The following is a 14,820-nucleotide window of genomic DNA, read 5'->3' as shown; positions in this document are numbered from 1 at the left end:
TACGGTTGACTTTTATCATATCCGTTTTCCTTGTATCGTATAAAAGTCGAGTTGGCCCAGACGGAATAGCGAAGGGTTTCGATGGCCGGCGTTCTATTCCCGATAGGGACAAGAATTTTGTCGCAACATGGTACTTCTATTTTCTGTCTTGAGCATGAAAGTTAGCCCGAAACAGCACTAACTACCTACAAGACTATACTGTACCAAAAACCAGAATGCAACACGTTGTTGCTTTCTCGTCCTTCCGAAAATATAAAGTGGGCCTATAATATTGTGTACAAACTGTTGTTTCTTATATGAAGCAGAAAATTTGTTTCTAAATATTTTAATGACAAATGTTTAAATCCATTGAAAAAATGAAGAGGATATTAAAACCCAAATTTAATTACCTGGGAACGGCAATAACAAATCAAGATTACACTTATTAAAAAATCAAAACCCAGTGGTTAGTATGTGTACTACCTCGGTTGATATACTAAAACTCTTTATTCTGTCCATTGAGTGTGTTCTTGTGTTTCGTATGGTTCTCAAAATAAGCAAGGATTTTTTCCTTGAACAGCATTAACCAACTCGTTTTCTAGCGGAGACACAATATGTTTCCTCTGAGATTCGAACTGACTTTTTCTTCTTTTTTAGAAGAAATTTAGTCTTTATAAAGATTTAAATCTTTAAAGGCTGGATTCTCTGCTACTATTCAGTTAACAATCATTTTTCTTCATACTTTGCATCTTAAAATATGGCGATTAAAATATAAAATCTATATTTATATATGTTATTTTATGTGGGTAAGAAACGCCATCTTTGCTCTAAGATGAACGTGGATTGATGGTTTTATAACACTGCATTATATTTGTGTAAAAGTCTGAATGATGGCTCTATTCCCTCACACAAGCTTTATTTTTATGAAGTATAACCAGTTCCACAAGTTGTGGTCATATGCCTAGACATAAACATGAAAATAATCTACGTTATACCGCGGTCGTCTCTTCTTGAAGATGGCGCAGACGAAGGTAGTTTGGTAGGCGAAAGGAGTTACCTCAGCTCCAATCTTGTAGCACCTAACTCATTATCTGTAATTCACTCCCCTGTTCTCTCCACAGTAGTCAATTGAATTCGCAAAAGGGGCACTATGGACTGAAGATCCTTCCTAAAAGTCTGGGTTCGAGGATTGTGGAGAGGAAGTCTACCGTTAAATTCAACATATTCATATTAATTGCAGCCACCACTTTTTCGCTAGGGGGGCGGGTTGAGTCCAACTGGGTCCACTCGACAGGGCGGCCACTGATTGGCCTATTGTAGCCTGCCCCGGGTGATTATGATGATGGAGAATTTGGTGGAATGAAGATTTCTTTACATGGCTACTGGTAATCCAGAAGTGATGAAGTACGTAAAAAGTAAGTAAGTAAAAATATTCTAAAAACATCACAACACTATGGGCCGTGGAGGCTCATAGGGGTGTGAGGTGCTGAGGTTCCCACATTTTCTAGACAATCAGCTCATAGATGGCCACAAGGTTGTCAGCCCTATGCGCCTGCCGCCCTTTACCACCAAGAATATTCCAAAAATATTCCTGGTACTCATTTCTGTTAGAGGCTGAGTGGACCCCAGGGTCATAGTGCGGGCGGAACGATTAGGTCAATTGAAAAAAATCCAATTACCTCATCGGGACTTGAACCCGCGACCTTCCGGCTTCTAAGAGTCCCACAACCAACTACACTGCTGCGTGCCCCCGATGAAGTACGTTAGTTTACAAAATTTGCATAAAGTGGAAATGAGACAATGCGGTCTGACAAATTTCGTGACGTCAATGCAGTACTTTTCGAATAATTAGGCAATGAAACAGATGCCCTGCAAGACATCGTGTTATTCCTCTTCTTATGCTTGCAAAGATTACCGTATTTACGCATGTATAGGCCGCGTGCGTGTATAGGCCGCAGCACAATTTTCAGACAGAAATTATAGAAAAAATAATTTTCTTGGAATATTATTTCAGGAGTATTACACCCTGTATTACTAATTATGAATATAATTTTTTTTAAATGAAATGTGATTTCGAATATAAGCTGCACCCCAGTTTTCCTCTTGAATTTTTGGCAAAAAATGTGCGGCCTTTACATGCGTAAACACGGTAATTCCTTTAACCTGATTCTGCTTTAACCTTATGAATCACAATTTTTCTAAACAGCTCGCATGTCAGTTCTCATTCCACAAGCAACACAATTGCATCTGTGTTTTAAAGACTAACCGATTTACTAAATTAATGGCTAATTGTTGTGACAATCATAATGAACACTCAAATTAACACTGTGGGAAAATGCAGATTTTATATGTTAAAGCAGGTGGTACATATCGTAACAATTGTGCTTTTAAGGGTTATAATTGAGTCTGTACCCGAAGGTCTGTACCACCACAGAGTAGCACATAAAGTTTACATTCGTACACGAGTCGAGCGTGAACAAACTTGATCCCTGAGTACTAGTGGCATAGGCGGCTCCGCTATGGGCATGGGCCTAGTGACTGCAATGGAAGGAGAAACACGTGTTTGGAATTATCTCTTTGTAAAAGATTTTTTTTTTGACATCCCATGTTTTATTGTGCAATCTGTAAAGATACATTTAGCAGAATGGTTTGAAAAGTATCTACGATGTCATGGGGAGAGACACTCAGTAGTGCCTCTCCGTGGAGTATGGATAGTCCTGTTGGGGCTGTAGGGAGTGTTCCTAAAGCTAACTTACTGTAAAAGATAAACATGAGCTTACTGGTTGGTACCTCATGAAAAAATGTGTCCATAGAACGTTGAACATGGAGAGTCCAGGCCTCCCGCTCTCCGTGACGTAACCCATGTCTCCGAAATTCTTCACAATTCCAATAATGATCGTTGAGAATGTGAAGTATAAACTAAAATACACTAAAATCCGATACACGCTATAAAAGCGTGCTCTTCTAACTGGAAATAATGGCGTTCCGATTAAAATAAACATATTTTTCAGTATACGAAAGCGATCGTCATTGTTGTCTTCCTTATAAATTGTATCGTCTGTCATGTCGGAGATGCTAGGATACAAGGAAATATTCATCCTCCAGTATCCGAGTATGAAGTGTCGGAGATGATCAATTTGGCATTCTTAAACATCTCATGTCAGTTCGAGTATTGTTATTAATTCATTGTAATTTCAAGTTATCTCTGAGACTGGTGAACATAGTTTGTAGGCCTAAGTAACACGAATCCAATTTACATGCATGAATATCAGTAAACCGTAAAAGCTTGTCTTGACTTCCTATTGAATTTTGCATATTCTTCTCTTGGATAGTTTGTCCTTGCGTGTCTATCTCCTCTCTGCATAATTATGCTGTATTATTTAGAGACTTGCTTTTCTTTTTAAGACGCCAATAACAGTAGCTGGAAAGTACTGGTTGGTAGTAATGTCTTGCATGTGTAATATTTTGAAATACATAGGAATCTAATTACTTAAGAACCTGCCCCATTATCTATCAAAGAGATATAATTAAGATTTGTAAGGTAATGCTTCAACATTCTTTTTATCTCTGCTCCCTGAATGTATTGTATAAACAAGGTAATGCTTACAACTTATACAAAATATTAATTAATAATACACATTCAAACAGTCTTCCCTAAAAATGTTCTAAAGATAATATATAAGGCTAAATTTTCTCTTGTTAATACTTTTGAATACAAAAATTCCTTTCCTAAAAATGTACAGACATTTTAACAAGGCTTGACTCAAAGGTCCTACACTGATGTTATTAGAAGATTTAGGGAAGAATGATACTTTTCTTATCGTATGTAGAGGTCGTTGATTCAGCTTCGGAAATAATTCTGGGGATACTCTTCATGAGCTCTGTTGGAGTCGCTTGAGATCTAGAATGTCCGCTACCTTTCGGCCTGAGGGAGTAGAAAAATTCCAGCGATGGAAACTGAGAAAATAGGTGCAGCAGAAAAACCAGTGACGTACTGCTGGGCAGTGATGTGTCTTGGCGCTTTTTGTCTTACCAGAGGAACGGTCGTCGTCCTTAGCTGAACTCAGATTTAGATGACAATATTCTGTCCTCTTATTTAGCCGTCTGAACGTATTCGGATTGCAGTTGCACAACTTTGCTGCAAATTATTTTTATTTCACCCTAATATACAATTGCACTACTGTCACATTGTTTACGTCCCCGCAAACCCCGAGAACACGGATGAATTTTAAAGGAAGTGCAAGTCGGTTTAGACAGATTTCTTTCTCTGTGAGAGTGCGATTACTTCTCTGTGACATCATTTGTCCCATGTTAATGGCAGTGCTGAAATCAGGAATTCGTCTATGGAACTACAGAATAATAAGGATGATATTATGAATATTTATGGATAAGTGGATTAACAGCTCGATGCATTCCTAACCACGTCGCTAGATGGAGGTGAATGGACAGATACATATTCCTGTCGTATTACGCCAGGATCCACTAGAGAGGAGGGTTAATGGGCCTCAGAGCCAGTGTTGATATAACTTTGAAGAAAGAATCTCTGCCCTTTGTTGGAATCGAAGTCCGATACCCTGGCCTTCCAGGCAGTACCCTAGCCACTATCTCGACTGAGCTGCAACAACTCAGGAGTGCGCAGACAGACGAGCAAACAGGAAATCAGGAAAAAATGAGAAAAGAAATCTCTGCATTACTGAATTTGTACTGGTCTGTTACAATTCCATAGGATTTCTCGGTAACAATATTTCCTGTTGGCTGCGTATAGGGAAATTAAATGTGCAAGGCGCCCTTAAATTTATAATTTTCACAAATAAAGATGTCAATAAAATAATATAATAAAATTAGTATTCTATATAGGATTAGTTTCTTATGATTCACATCTGATTTCAACAAATATACAAAAAAAAACTTTTTCTGTATTCGTAGAACCAATAAAACATTAACGTAAATGTAAAAGTACTTAGGCAGTGGTCTTAATTATATAAATATGAAAATATCCGTTCGGTGGGTAGTAGTGAAAGGATAGCAACATTTATTGATATTATTTGGAAGTTCCGAAATTGATAAATTACAAGTCATATTTTATGTCTCCAGTCGGGCCACAAGCTCAGTGTTGAAGAATACTATCTTCTGGGATTTGACACCTTGTATTCTGCTAGAAGTTCACTGACTCCCCGGAAGAATATTCCGCCTCCATTTTAGGGTTGAAGTATGAGATGATAGGGTAAACAAGTGAGGAAGCACACAGTGGCTGTTTGCTAACTTGTTTGCCACACATCTCCATCCTGAAGATAGAGGCACAACATTCCTACGAAGAGTCAGTAAACCTCTGCGAAATTATATGGCGTAACATCTTTACGTGCTCACCACAGTGAGAACCTCAAATATCAGGAGCTGAGCTTCCTTTTTAAGAGCAACTGAAATAAGAGTGCTTGGCGCTGTTCGTGCATGTAGAATTTGTAAACGTGGCATCAGTTTCGTTAATTACAGGTACATAAATAAGTGGAAAAGATCATCAAATATAACAAGTTCAACAGGAAAATATAAAATTTTGCCTTTGCATATTCCGGCTACTGCTGGCCGTCGTAAGAAAGCCTAGCCAACACGATGAAGAAATAATTAACATATGTGTTTGAATATAAGTTGCCGTAAAGGTCATCCTGCCGGTCACGGTAGCCGAGCGGTCTATTGCATGCACTGTCTTCGCCCGCTCGGAAGCCGGGATCGTGGGTTCGAATCCCACTCAGGGCATGGATGTTTAGTTTGTGTGTGTGCCTTTTTCTGTGTTTGTCTACAGGTAGAGGCCTTGCGACGAGCTGATCACTCGCCCAAGCAGTCCTACCGTATGTGTAAGATCTAGAAAAACCGAAGTGAACGGAGTTCATGGAGGTAGGCCTAGGCCCACTGGGGCTGTAGTGCCAAGAGGGGGGGAAAAAAGGTCATCATACAAGCACTAGAAATCGAGATTGAAATGTTATTGCAGTCAAGTGCGGCTAAAATAAATTAAAGGTCTTGTTGTGTAAATAGAAGAACATAAAAATGGGCTTCGTTTCAACTGTTGTTTACAAGAATATCTAATTTTCTTGTTGGCCGGTGTGCACGTCTGTGTGGTGGTGGTGTGCATACTCAGCCAACAGTAGATAACAAGGCACTCGTTATGTTTCTCTGCTTACGTAACATGGTGTTTCAAATTTTAACTAATTACTTTTGACATACACAACTTTTCCACTGTATGAACAATGTAGTTCCAATTCCTATTGCATGTAGATACCCTTTATGAAAACCTCTTTTGAAGCACGTACGTAAGGCATTTCTTTACAGTATTGGATAGGCCTAATTACGTTGGCTAGAAGTGGCAGAGAAATGTAAAGACACGATTTTATATTCTCCTATTAAACTTGTTACAAAGGATGAACTTTAACACTTATACATGTAAAAAGAAGCGTGGCTGTTCAAGATATCACTCATAAAGATATATGCTTCATATGCACCAATTATATTTGTGGAAAATTTTAACAGTCCCTCTGAAGAATATTTAAACATTAAAAATGCATGAAAGAAGCACTGATATATGTTTTGTTATTTATCCGTGACAGACTTGTAAATAGAACACGATTAATTTACTACCTTACTTATGTTTCCATGCTCAGGATTAGAACTATCGAATAATTAGTAATATGAGACGTTCTCTATCTGATTTATTTGCATGTCAGTATTATTACTGCACAATGGCATGAAGCATAAAGCTTTGTGTTAGCATACAAAGAATTATTCCATAATTTACTTTTGCTTTAAGGACTACCTACCATGAAAGTGCATGTTACGAAATAACTTCCTCCCCTATGTGTTTTATTACTAATGGCACTTTACATTAATTTCAAAACAAAGCATCCTTTCGGATATTAATATGTTAAGACAACGTCGATAAATTTTGGAATCAGTAAATTTGTTTTAAATTATTGTAACGTTCCTGCAGTGTACATATTGCGTTCCATAATGAAGAGTGTTAAATCTAACGGCATACTACATGGTGCTGTTTTATACTTGTTTACTGAGTTCTTGATGACTTGTCCACAAAGTTCACTAGTACCATTAAATATGTGTAGGTCTCATTCAGGACCTGAAACACACAAAAATACATCATTTGAACTCTTCAGCCTTCAGTGTCGTTACGTATACAATATTGAACAAGGTAGCTCGCTCGCGTTCAACATGATTTTTATACCTATAAGCAATAAAATTGCGCTTGAAACTAATCATTTCTTTCCATCACGTTTTGCCTCAACATGCTTTGACGGTAGCCCAAAGAGAAATTAAAAACAGTATGTGAAATATGAGGTTCTCATGGCGGTAACTATGAAGAGTGCTGTTTTCTGAGGTGTGGTGTTGCGTAGTCTTGCAGAAATTTACCGATGTTTCCGATAAATTTCCTGACGCCAACTTCACAGCTTCCACAGCTTATTTTTCGAGCCTGAAGTGGAAACTGTACTTTCCTCTCAAGTCTCCACAAATTTCTTCCAAAGTACATGGTATCATGTCCCATAATGTAGGATGTCCGGATAAAAGGTATCCAAAATAAAATATTTATATCTCGGTAACTAATTGTCATATACGTATCCGGTTTATGTCATCGGAAAGGAACATTCTGAAAGTTTCATATCCGGCTTACGCGCATATGCCGTGACATTTTTACCACCATGTTAGGAATTACCTGGACAGAGAGATGGACCAATCGCTTAGTCTCCTAGGTAGCCAGATTTAGCCCCGGTGGATTTTTTTCTTGTTGGGTTATGTTAAGAACATTGTCTACCAGGTTAGGATCAACAAGCTTGAACAGCTGAAATCCCACATAAGGGACTCTGTGACTACGGTAACACCAAACATGCTTAAAGCCTGGATATTTGTCGTGCCACCAAGGGAACCCACATTTAAAGTTACTGAGAAAGTTATATATGCAGAAAGAAACTTTGATAGTTCCCCTTTGTAATGGTGTAACCCATTAATGTGTACAGTAAATTCTTTCTGAGATATAATAATTTTATTTTGGATACCTTTCATCCTGACACCCTGTATATTATTATTATCCTAAAAGCAGCGTGGACCTATACAAGACACAGACAAATTAGGGAAATGTTCTCGCGATGCAGTACAGCAGTAGAGAAATTTTTCTGAACATAATAATCGTTAAGTTTTTAAAATTATTGCGTTATCTCAGAACCCAAATTTTCTCCTTCTCCTCTCTTCTTCCTCTTCCTTCTCGCCTTCTCCTCCTTCTCCTCCTCCTTTTTCATAATACAACCTCGCCAACTCGACCTTATTCTTCTCCGCTTCAGTCGACTTTTCGTTTCCCCACCCTGTTTGAACGTCTACGAACCACGAGGCAAAAACAAGTCAACAAGTTTTCTGAACCATTTCGGGATACGATTATCATCAGCATGGTGTAGAAAGGAGGAAATGTTGTGTATTGCACGTTCTCGCTCTGAGAACACCTCAATCGTTAGTTTCAAATATGAGTAAATAATTAAGCATAAGATCACTGTCAGATCCTAGAAATCATATATCGCCTTGCTGACATGGTTCTATCGATTTTGAGAAATAAATTTTCATTTTGGAAATTATGTCCTTTTGAGAGGAAACAGCGTTGTAATACACATAGCTGCAATCAATTAAATGTCAGTTATTCTATAAAGAAAATCTCTCAGATATGTTGATACTAAATAATTTACTTTCGGAATTCATTCCAATTTCTGTTTCCTCATATAATTAAGCCAAGACTCTAGATGGAGGGACTCATTGTGGATAGAATAATGTTTGGTTTCTTCAATTTAAATTGGATTTTTTTTGGTTCACAGTATAATTAGTAACTAGATATTCTTACCTATGGAGCAGGTTGACCGAAGTGGTAATTGTTTTATCATGTGTTCGGGAGGTGACTATTTCGAATCTGGGCCGGCCAACGGCGAAGGTGAGATTTTTCATGGTTTTCCTCAATCCCTATAGCAAATATCTGGAGAGAACTTCAAAGTAACATTGCGTTCAATTCATTATTAATTAAATAAGCATATCATTCTAAGCCATAAAATCTCTTCCGATTTCAGGAGAACAATATCAAAACTGCTGTGTTTGGAAGCTTCTACTACGCTCATTGTACTAGTAGCACCTCGTTATAGAAACGTATTTCACGCTTTCACTTGGGACTCAAACAGTCGAAATTATACAGAACTATTAGGCTTATTTTGGACTGTATCCATTGTCTGGTATATAGAAGACAAGAACCACAAAATTCCTAACGGGCCCAACTGAGTAGGTTTATCCTGCCCCATCCACCTGAGGACGGAGACAGATCCAGTCTCCGAAACATTGTGCTTTTTGTCTTCTATGTACCAGACGATGTATAGAGTCCAAAATAAGCCTAATAGTTCTGTACCTTAAACACCATCGTCAGAATCCTTTCAAGTTTAGTGGGGAATATATATATATATTCATGGCGCAAGAATAGAAACATGTAGACAATATGAAGGAAGATAGAAGAGATAAACGTCTCCTTATTTTCAAAGAAGTGTGTGTCTTAAGAGAGTTCGTACTGTCATGACGGTGCTCTGATACACAGGAATAATCTTGCCGGCTGTAAGCTTGAATTCCTTGGAAACGGAAATCATGAATATGATGGACCGCTGGAAGGAGACAGGGGCCCCCACCCAGTCGCTGTCCCATGCTGCGTCCCTCACTCTGCCAGACTGAAACAAAGATATCGCATTCTGAATTAAACACCGTAACTAATGTAAAGATTCGAACCACGTGACACAAAACAAATTTATAATTACTTATAGGGTAGGACTGAACCAAAGCACTGTGTTCACTTTCAATTTTGTTACTTTTCTTTTCCCTAGAAAATTTCTACACTAAATTATTTCTTAACACTTTAAAGACTCTCAAAGTCAAAGTCAAAATCACATTTCGACTGACGGTCAGTCAGTCAGTCAGTCAGTCTGTCTTCATGTCGAGCCCCAGCTGGGGCTCTTTCTTCTAAATAATATATAAAGTTCAGTCCCTACCTCACAGGAAACATTATATCTCACCTACAAATTTCAACCAGTTAGTGCTCTTTGAGAAATAAATCCATGTTTATTGTGACAACCATATGGAACACATAAATACCCTCGGTGGGGAGAATACGGAGTTAGAGTATGTTAAAGCATGCGATCCGTACCGTAACCACTGGGTTTTGTTGAACATAAAATATGTATTATAATTCTCTCTGCACCCTTTGTTCAAAATTTATTTCTCTCCTACAAATATGTGTATTTCGTGGATGATACTTGGTTAAGCACCTTTCGGTCGCCAGCCTGTATACACTACAGTACAGAGCGTAACTAATCATGTATAACTGATGATGGCCCTTTGTGCCCGAAACATGCTGCTGAATTTGTATGAAAGCATGGACTAAGTGACGATTTAACCATTTTTTTTCAATGGCTCTTCCAGGCCATTCAGGGCCCTGGCCTCTTATTCAGTTCCGTAATCAATTTTCATAGACGGTAGGACTCCTTGGATGAGTAATCAGCCTGACGCTAGGCCTCTACTTAAACACGGAACAACACAAACACAGAATAAACGCATACACAGACATCCATGCCTTAAGTGGGATTCGAGCCTACGATTCCAGAGTCCGAGCGAGCGAAGACAGTTCATGCCTTAGACCGCGCGGCTACTGTGACCGGCGTGATTCAACCGATAACCTGTGGAACTGTGCTGAGTGTTGCATATTCATATATCTATACACACAACATAGAGTCTTGAATGCCGAACATATGTAACCAAGATATCAAGCGTGTTAACTATCTATTATCAGTTGAATTTTCAACGGGCACGGCACTATTGTACATAAATAAATAATTATCTCAAAACTCCATAGTTTTGATAGCTCTGGTTGTTAGCCGCTAGCTTCTAACCTCAGCGACGTACATTCAGTCCGAGATCAGTTTATGCTGGGATTCTAGTGGATAAAGTGGTCCTGTGACAGGCTCATCAGCCAGGAGAAAATTAAACAGCGTCACGTTCGGGTGGGCAGTACTGCTGCTCTCTTTTGGAAGGCTCCAAGTTCAAGTCTCGGTCCGGATTCCGGCTGTCCTTTGTCCGTAGTTTCCCTTAGTTCTTAATGAGTAATCACTGCCAGCAGAATTTTGATGCATTTTATATAATTAGAGTAACACTAGAGAAAGCCCAAGGAAGTCAACCGCACAGTGAAAATATTTATATAGGATTTTTATTTCTTACGAGCCATCTGGTTCTCAAGAAAATTATTTCTTACGAACAGAAATATAAATGCCACAACTGGTATTATTATTTAGAGGAAACAGTAAATTATGGGGGTTTGTTTCAAACAGAGGGAAATGAAATTAATGCATACTTAGACTATGGCGGTGTTGATATTCCTGATTACTTTGCACTGTAACACTAAGTAAGGAAATGCTACATACGTAGTTGATTATATACAGGGTTATTCAAAAAGAATGAACCGATTTCATGATGCATTGCTTCATTTCTCAAGCATCGTCATGGAATGAGTCAGTGACCATTTGAAAGAGGAGTTATCTAAGTTGTGAATGGCTGCCACTGAGGCGCTGAAGTCGCGTCGTTCTTCCGGCAACGTTCAGTTGTTCGTTTACCCTCGGAATGGCGAGTCCTCAGGAAAAGGCCTTCTGCGTTCTCGAGTTCGCGAAAACAAATTCGGTTGTCACGGTGCAGCGTGCTTTTCGAAGGCGATTCGGCATTAATCCGCCCTGTCCTAAGAACATTCGACGGTGCTTTCGACAGTTTTAAGAGAGTGGGTGTCTGTGTAAAAGAAAAAGTCCAGGACGACCACGAGTCTCGGAGGAACAAGTGGCGAGAATCCGTGCGGCGTTTGAGAGGAGCCTGCGGAAGTCAACAAATCGAGCTAGCCGTGAGCTTGCGATCCCTCAATCCACTGTCTGGCGTGTGCTAACAGTACGTCTACATTTGAAACCATACAGACTGCAGCTCCTTCAGGCACTTACCAATGACGACAAAAGGAAGCGGATGGAATTTTGCGATTCGATACTGGAGATGATAGAAGACGAAACGTTCATTTCACGTTCAATTTTTAGTGATGAAGCGACTTTTCACTTGAGCGGCACAGTCAATCATCACAATGTGCGTATTTGGGGAACAGAGCACCCACATGAAACAGTTGAGCACGAAAGAGATTTCCCTAAGGTGAACGTCTTCTGTGCTGTGTCTCAGGACAAGGTTTATGGTCCCTTTTTCTTTGAAGGAAACACCGTTACAGGACAAATCTATCTCGATATGCTCAAAAACTGGCTCTTCACTTCACTGCAAGCAGATTCGCATGACTTCATTTTTCAACAAGATAGAGCACCGCCCCATTGGCACCTGATGGTTCGATTTTTTTTTTTAAATGAAAATGTGCCCCAGCGATGGATTGGTCGGAAGGGAGCCAAAGGCTTGGCTGCTTGGCTTGTGCTTGGCCTGCGAGACCCCCAGACCTCACCGTGTGTGATTTCTTCTTGTGGGGATATGTAAATGATCACGTTTATATTCCACCGCTACCCACTAACCTCGATGACCTTAAACATTGAATAACAACAGCGATTAACTCAGTGCATCCTGATATGCTGATACGCGCCTGGGAGGAATTCTCTTATCGCATCGATGTTGCCCGTGCTGCAGGTGGTGGCCACATTGAACATTTGTAAGACAGGAAATAAAAGTTGATTGTGAGTAGAATACTTGTGACTTGGCTGGAGTTTTGTATTGCTTTCCTTTAATAAAATATTGCGTAATAAAATCGGTTCATTCTTTTTTAATAACCCTGTACATTGCATTAATGAAGGAATTTTGTGTTTAGGAAGTAATGACATCGACCATATCAAGGAAGAAGCTCTTGAGAATCCTTACGGGCAAATTAAAACAAAATTATACCCAATTTTATATACGCCTTCTGAGAAGATACATTTCTCAGTGGAGTTTCAAGTCATAGAAAATACGTTTTTTTCTTTATTTTCTACTGAGATCTATTATCAAAATGGCTAATGGCGTCAGATATACATGTTCGTCATAAAAGATCTTTTAAATTTTGTTGCTGAATACTTGTACGCTTGAAATTTACAGGAGGAATATACGGATAGAATTTGAATACTTTTCTGCTATTCGTGGAGATGTTAATTCAAACAGTAGTACAGGTATATAGTCCTCGTATTTCCTACATAGATCCATAAGTTCCCATTTTGTTTGTTCTGGTGGTTTTAGATTAGAGCTCTCATCACTTTCTGCGTTCATGTCTAGTAAGGAAAGAAACCTTCCAAACCCTCTTACATTTAGTCCCATTTTATCATAAGTAATAACCATATTTCACTTATCCACATCAAATTATTATAAATGTATGTGTTAATATCGGACAATAGAACCAACGTAGCTATGGTAACCAGAAATTGCATAATTTCAGAGTTCCCATCTCATTGTCACGTTTTAATTATGCAGACAATGGGGTTATACTCGACTACTGTGAGGAACTCTTGTAATCTCTAACTTTTTTAAGAGATTCCATTTAAAATTAATGTCGTACTAAGCAGTTTTAAAAAGATTTTCATTTTGGATAGGAAGTTTCCGTTTCTTTAACGTGGGAGTACGGTTAAAATAAAATGATGTGTGAGAGACAAGGGGCATACTGTTGAGAACCACTGCGTTTTATGATCTTTGAGTCTTATCGGACACTTAAAGAGTTCTTAATTTTAAATCGGTCTTGTTTGCATACCTGTTGTGTGAGCTGGGTGCCAAACCAGCAGACTGCTTGTATCTGAAACATCATGGCGGCCGTGATAATGAAGATCTGTATAAATTCAACAAACTTCCCACCTAGCTGCAAACGAAAGTTCAAATTGTCAGCTATTTGACTATAAATATTAAACGTTTAAAAATTGGTTACTGAAGTATACATACACACATGTTGTATTTTCCCCACTTTTCGCCTACTTTCCTTCCTTCAGGAAAAGCGTAGGCATACTATGTGACCACCGTGCTCTCTGTATGTCACTTTGTCTCCGTGAGAACCATTACAACTTTTAAACTTGTTGGCTGATTTTTTAAAGAAATTTGGTTTAAAGTTGGTGAAGTCAGAGGGCAACCCAGTTTAATTTCCTATAATCAATATGATGGCATGATGGACGCGAGAAACTGTGACGTAGAGGAGGCACCAGCGACATTTTATGTTAGGGTCCTCAAATATATGAAAATATATATATTTGAAAATCATGGATTCTATGTAATTTTTGTAGAATATAGAATAACAATATGACTATCTGAGAAAATTCTCTGTTAATTTATCGTCAGATGGCTGCAACTAATAGTTTGTGATAAGTATGTTGAACTTCTCACGTAGATAAATCGTAAACATATGTACGCATTAAGTGGGAAAAAATTGTGTAAGTCAGCAATTACAATCATGGTGACAATGCGAATATTTGTTTATATTCGAAATTTTAAAGTATACAGCATCTATACTTAAGCAATAAATCATATATTAATATTGTTACTATTATTATTATTGTTCTCTAAGCTCCTCGAATTCATTATTCACGATCATATTTCGCATTACATTAAACTTCATCCCAACCAGCATGGCTTCACCAAATCCAAATCCACAGCCACTAATCTGGTATCCTTCCTAGATATTATGACCCCTGTTGTCTGCAGTCAGCGTCAGGCTGATGCTGTCTATTTTGATTTTTCTAGTGCCTTTGACCTCGTGCCCCATACTTTGCTCGTGCATAAGCTCAGCTCTCTTGGATTTTCTGATGGATA

At 38.6% G+C, this 14,820-nt stretch overlaps 1 protein-coding gene across 2 annotated transcripts in view; it reads right to left on the bottom strand.

Moving 5' to 3' along the window:
* Positions 1-6,506: 6,506 nt before the first annotated feature.
* The window catches only part of LOC111869201 (odorant receptor 83a-like), a 15,539-nt gene continuing 7,225 nt past the window's right edge, over positions 6,507-14,820 (bottom strand). The window contains exons 4-6 of one of the 2 annotated variants that reach the window (XM_033753329.1): positions 13,775-13,879; positions 9,564-9,716; positions 6,507-7,099 (exon numbers count right to left, since the gene is read on the bottom strand). In XM_033753329.1, the coding sequence (XP_033609220.1) occupies positions 7,028-7,099; positions 9,564-9,716; positions 13,775-13,879 (330 nt within the window). In that variant the 3' untranslated portion in view covers positions 6,507-7,027. The remainder of the gene's footprint in view (positions 7,100-9,563; positions 9,717-13,774; positions 13,880-14,820) is intronic. The other variant, XM_033753330.1, reaches the window with a different exon arrangement.

Source organism: Cryptotermes secundus, unplaced genomic scaffold (assembly GCF_002891405.2).
Source record: "Cryptotermes secundus unplaced genomic scaffold, Csec_1.0 scaffold2033, whole genome shotgun sequence".
Classification (NCBI taxonomy): domain Eukaryota; kingdom Metazoa; phylum Arthropoda; class Insecta; order Blattodea; family Kalotermitidae; genus Cryptotermes; species Cryptotermes secundus.
This window is presented reverse-complemented; position numbering and strand designations above follow the sequence as displayed.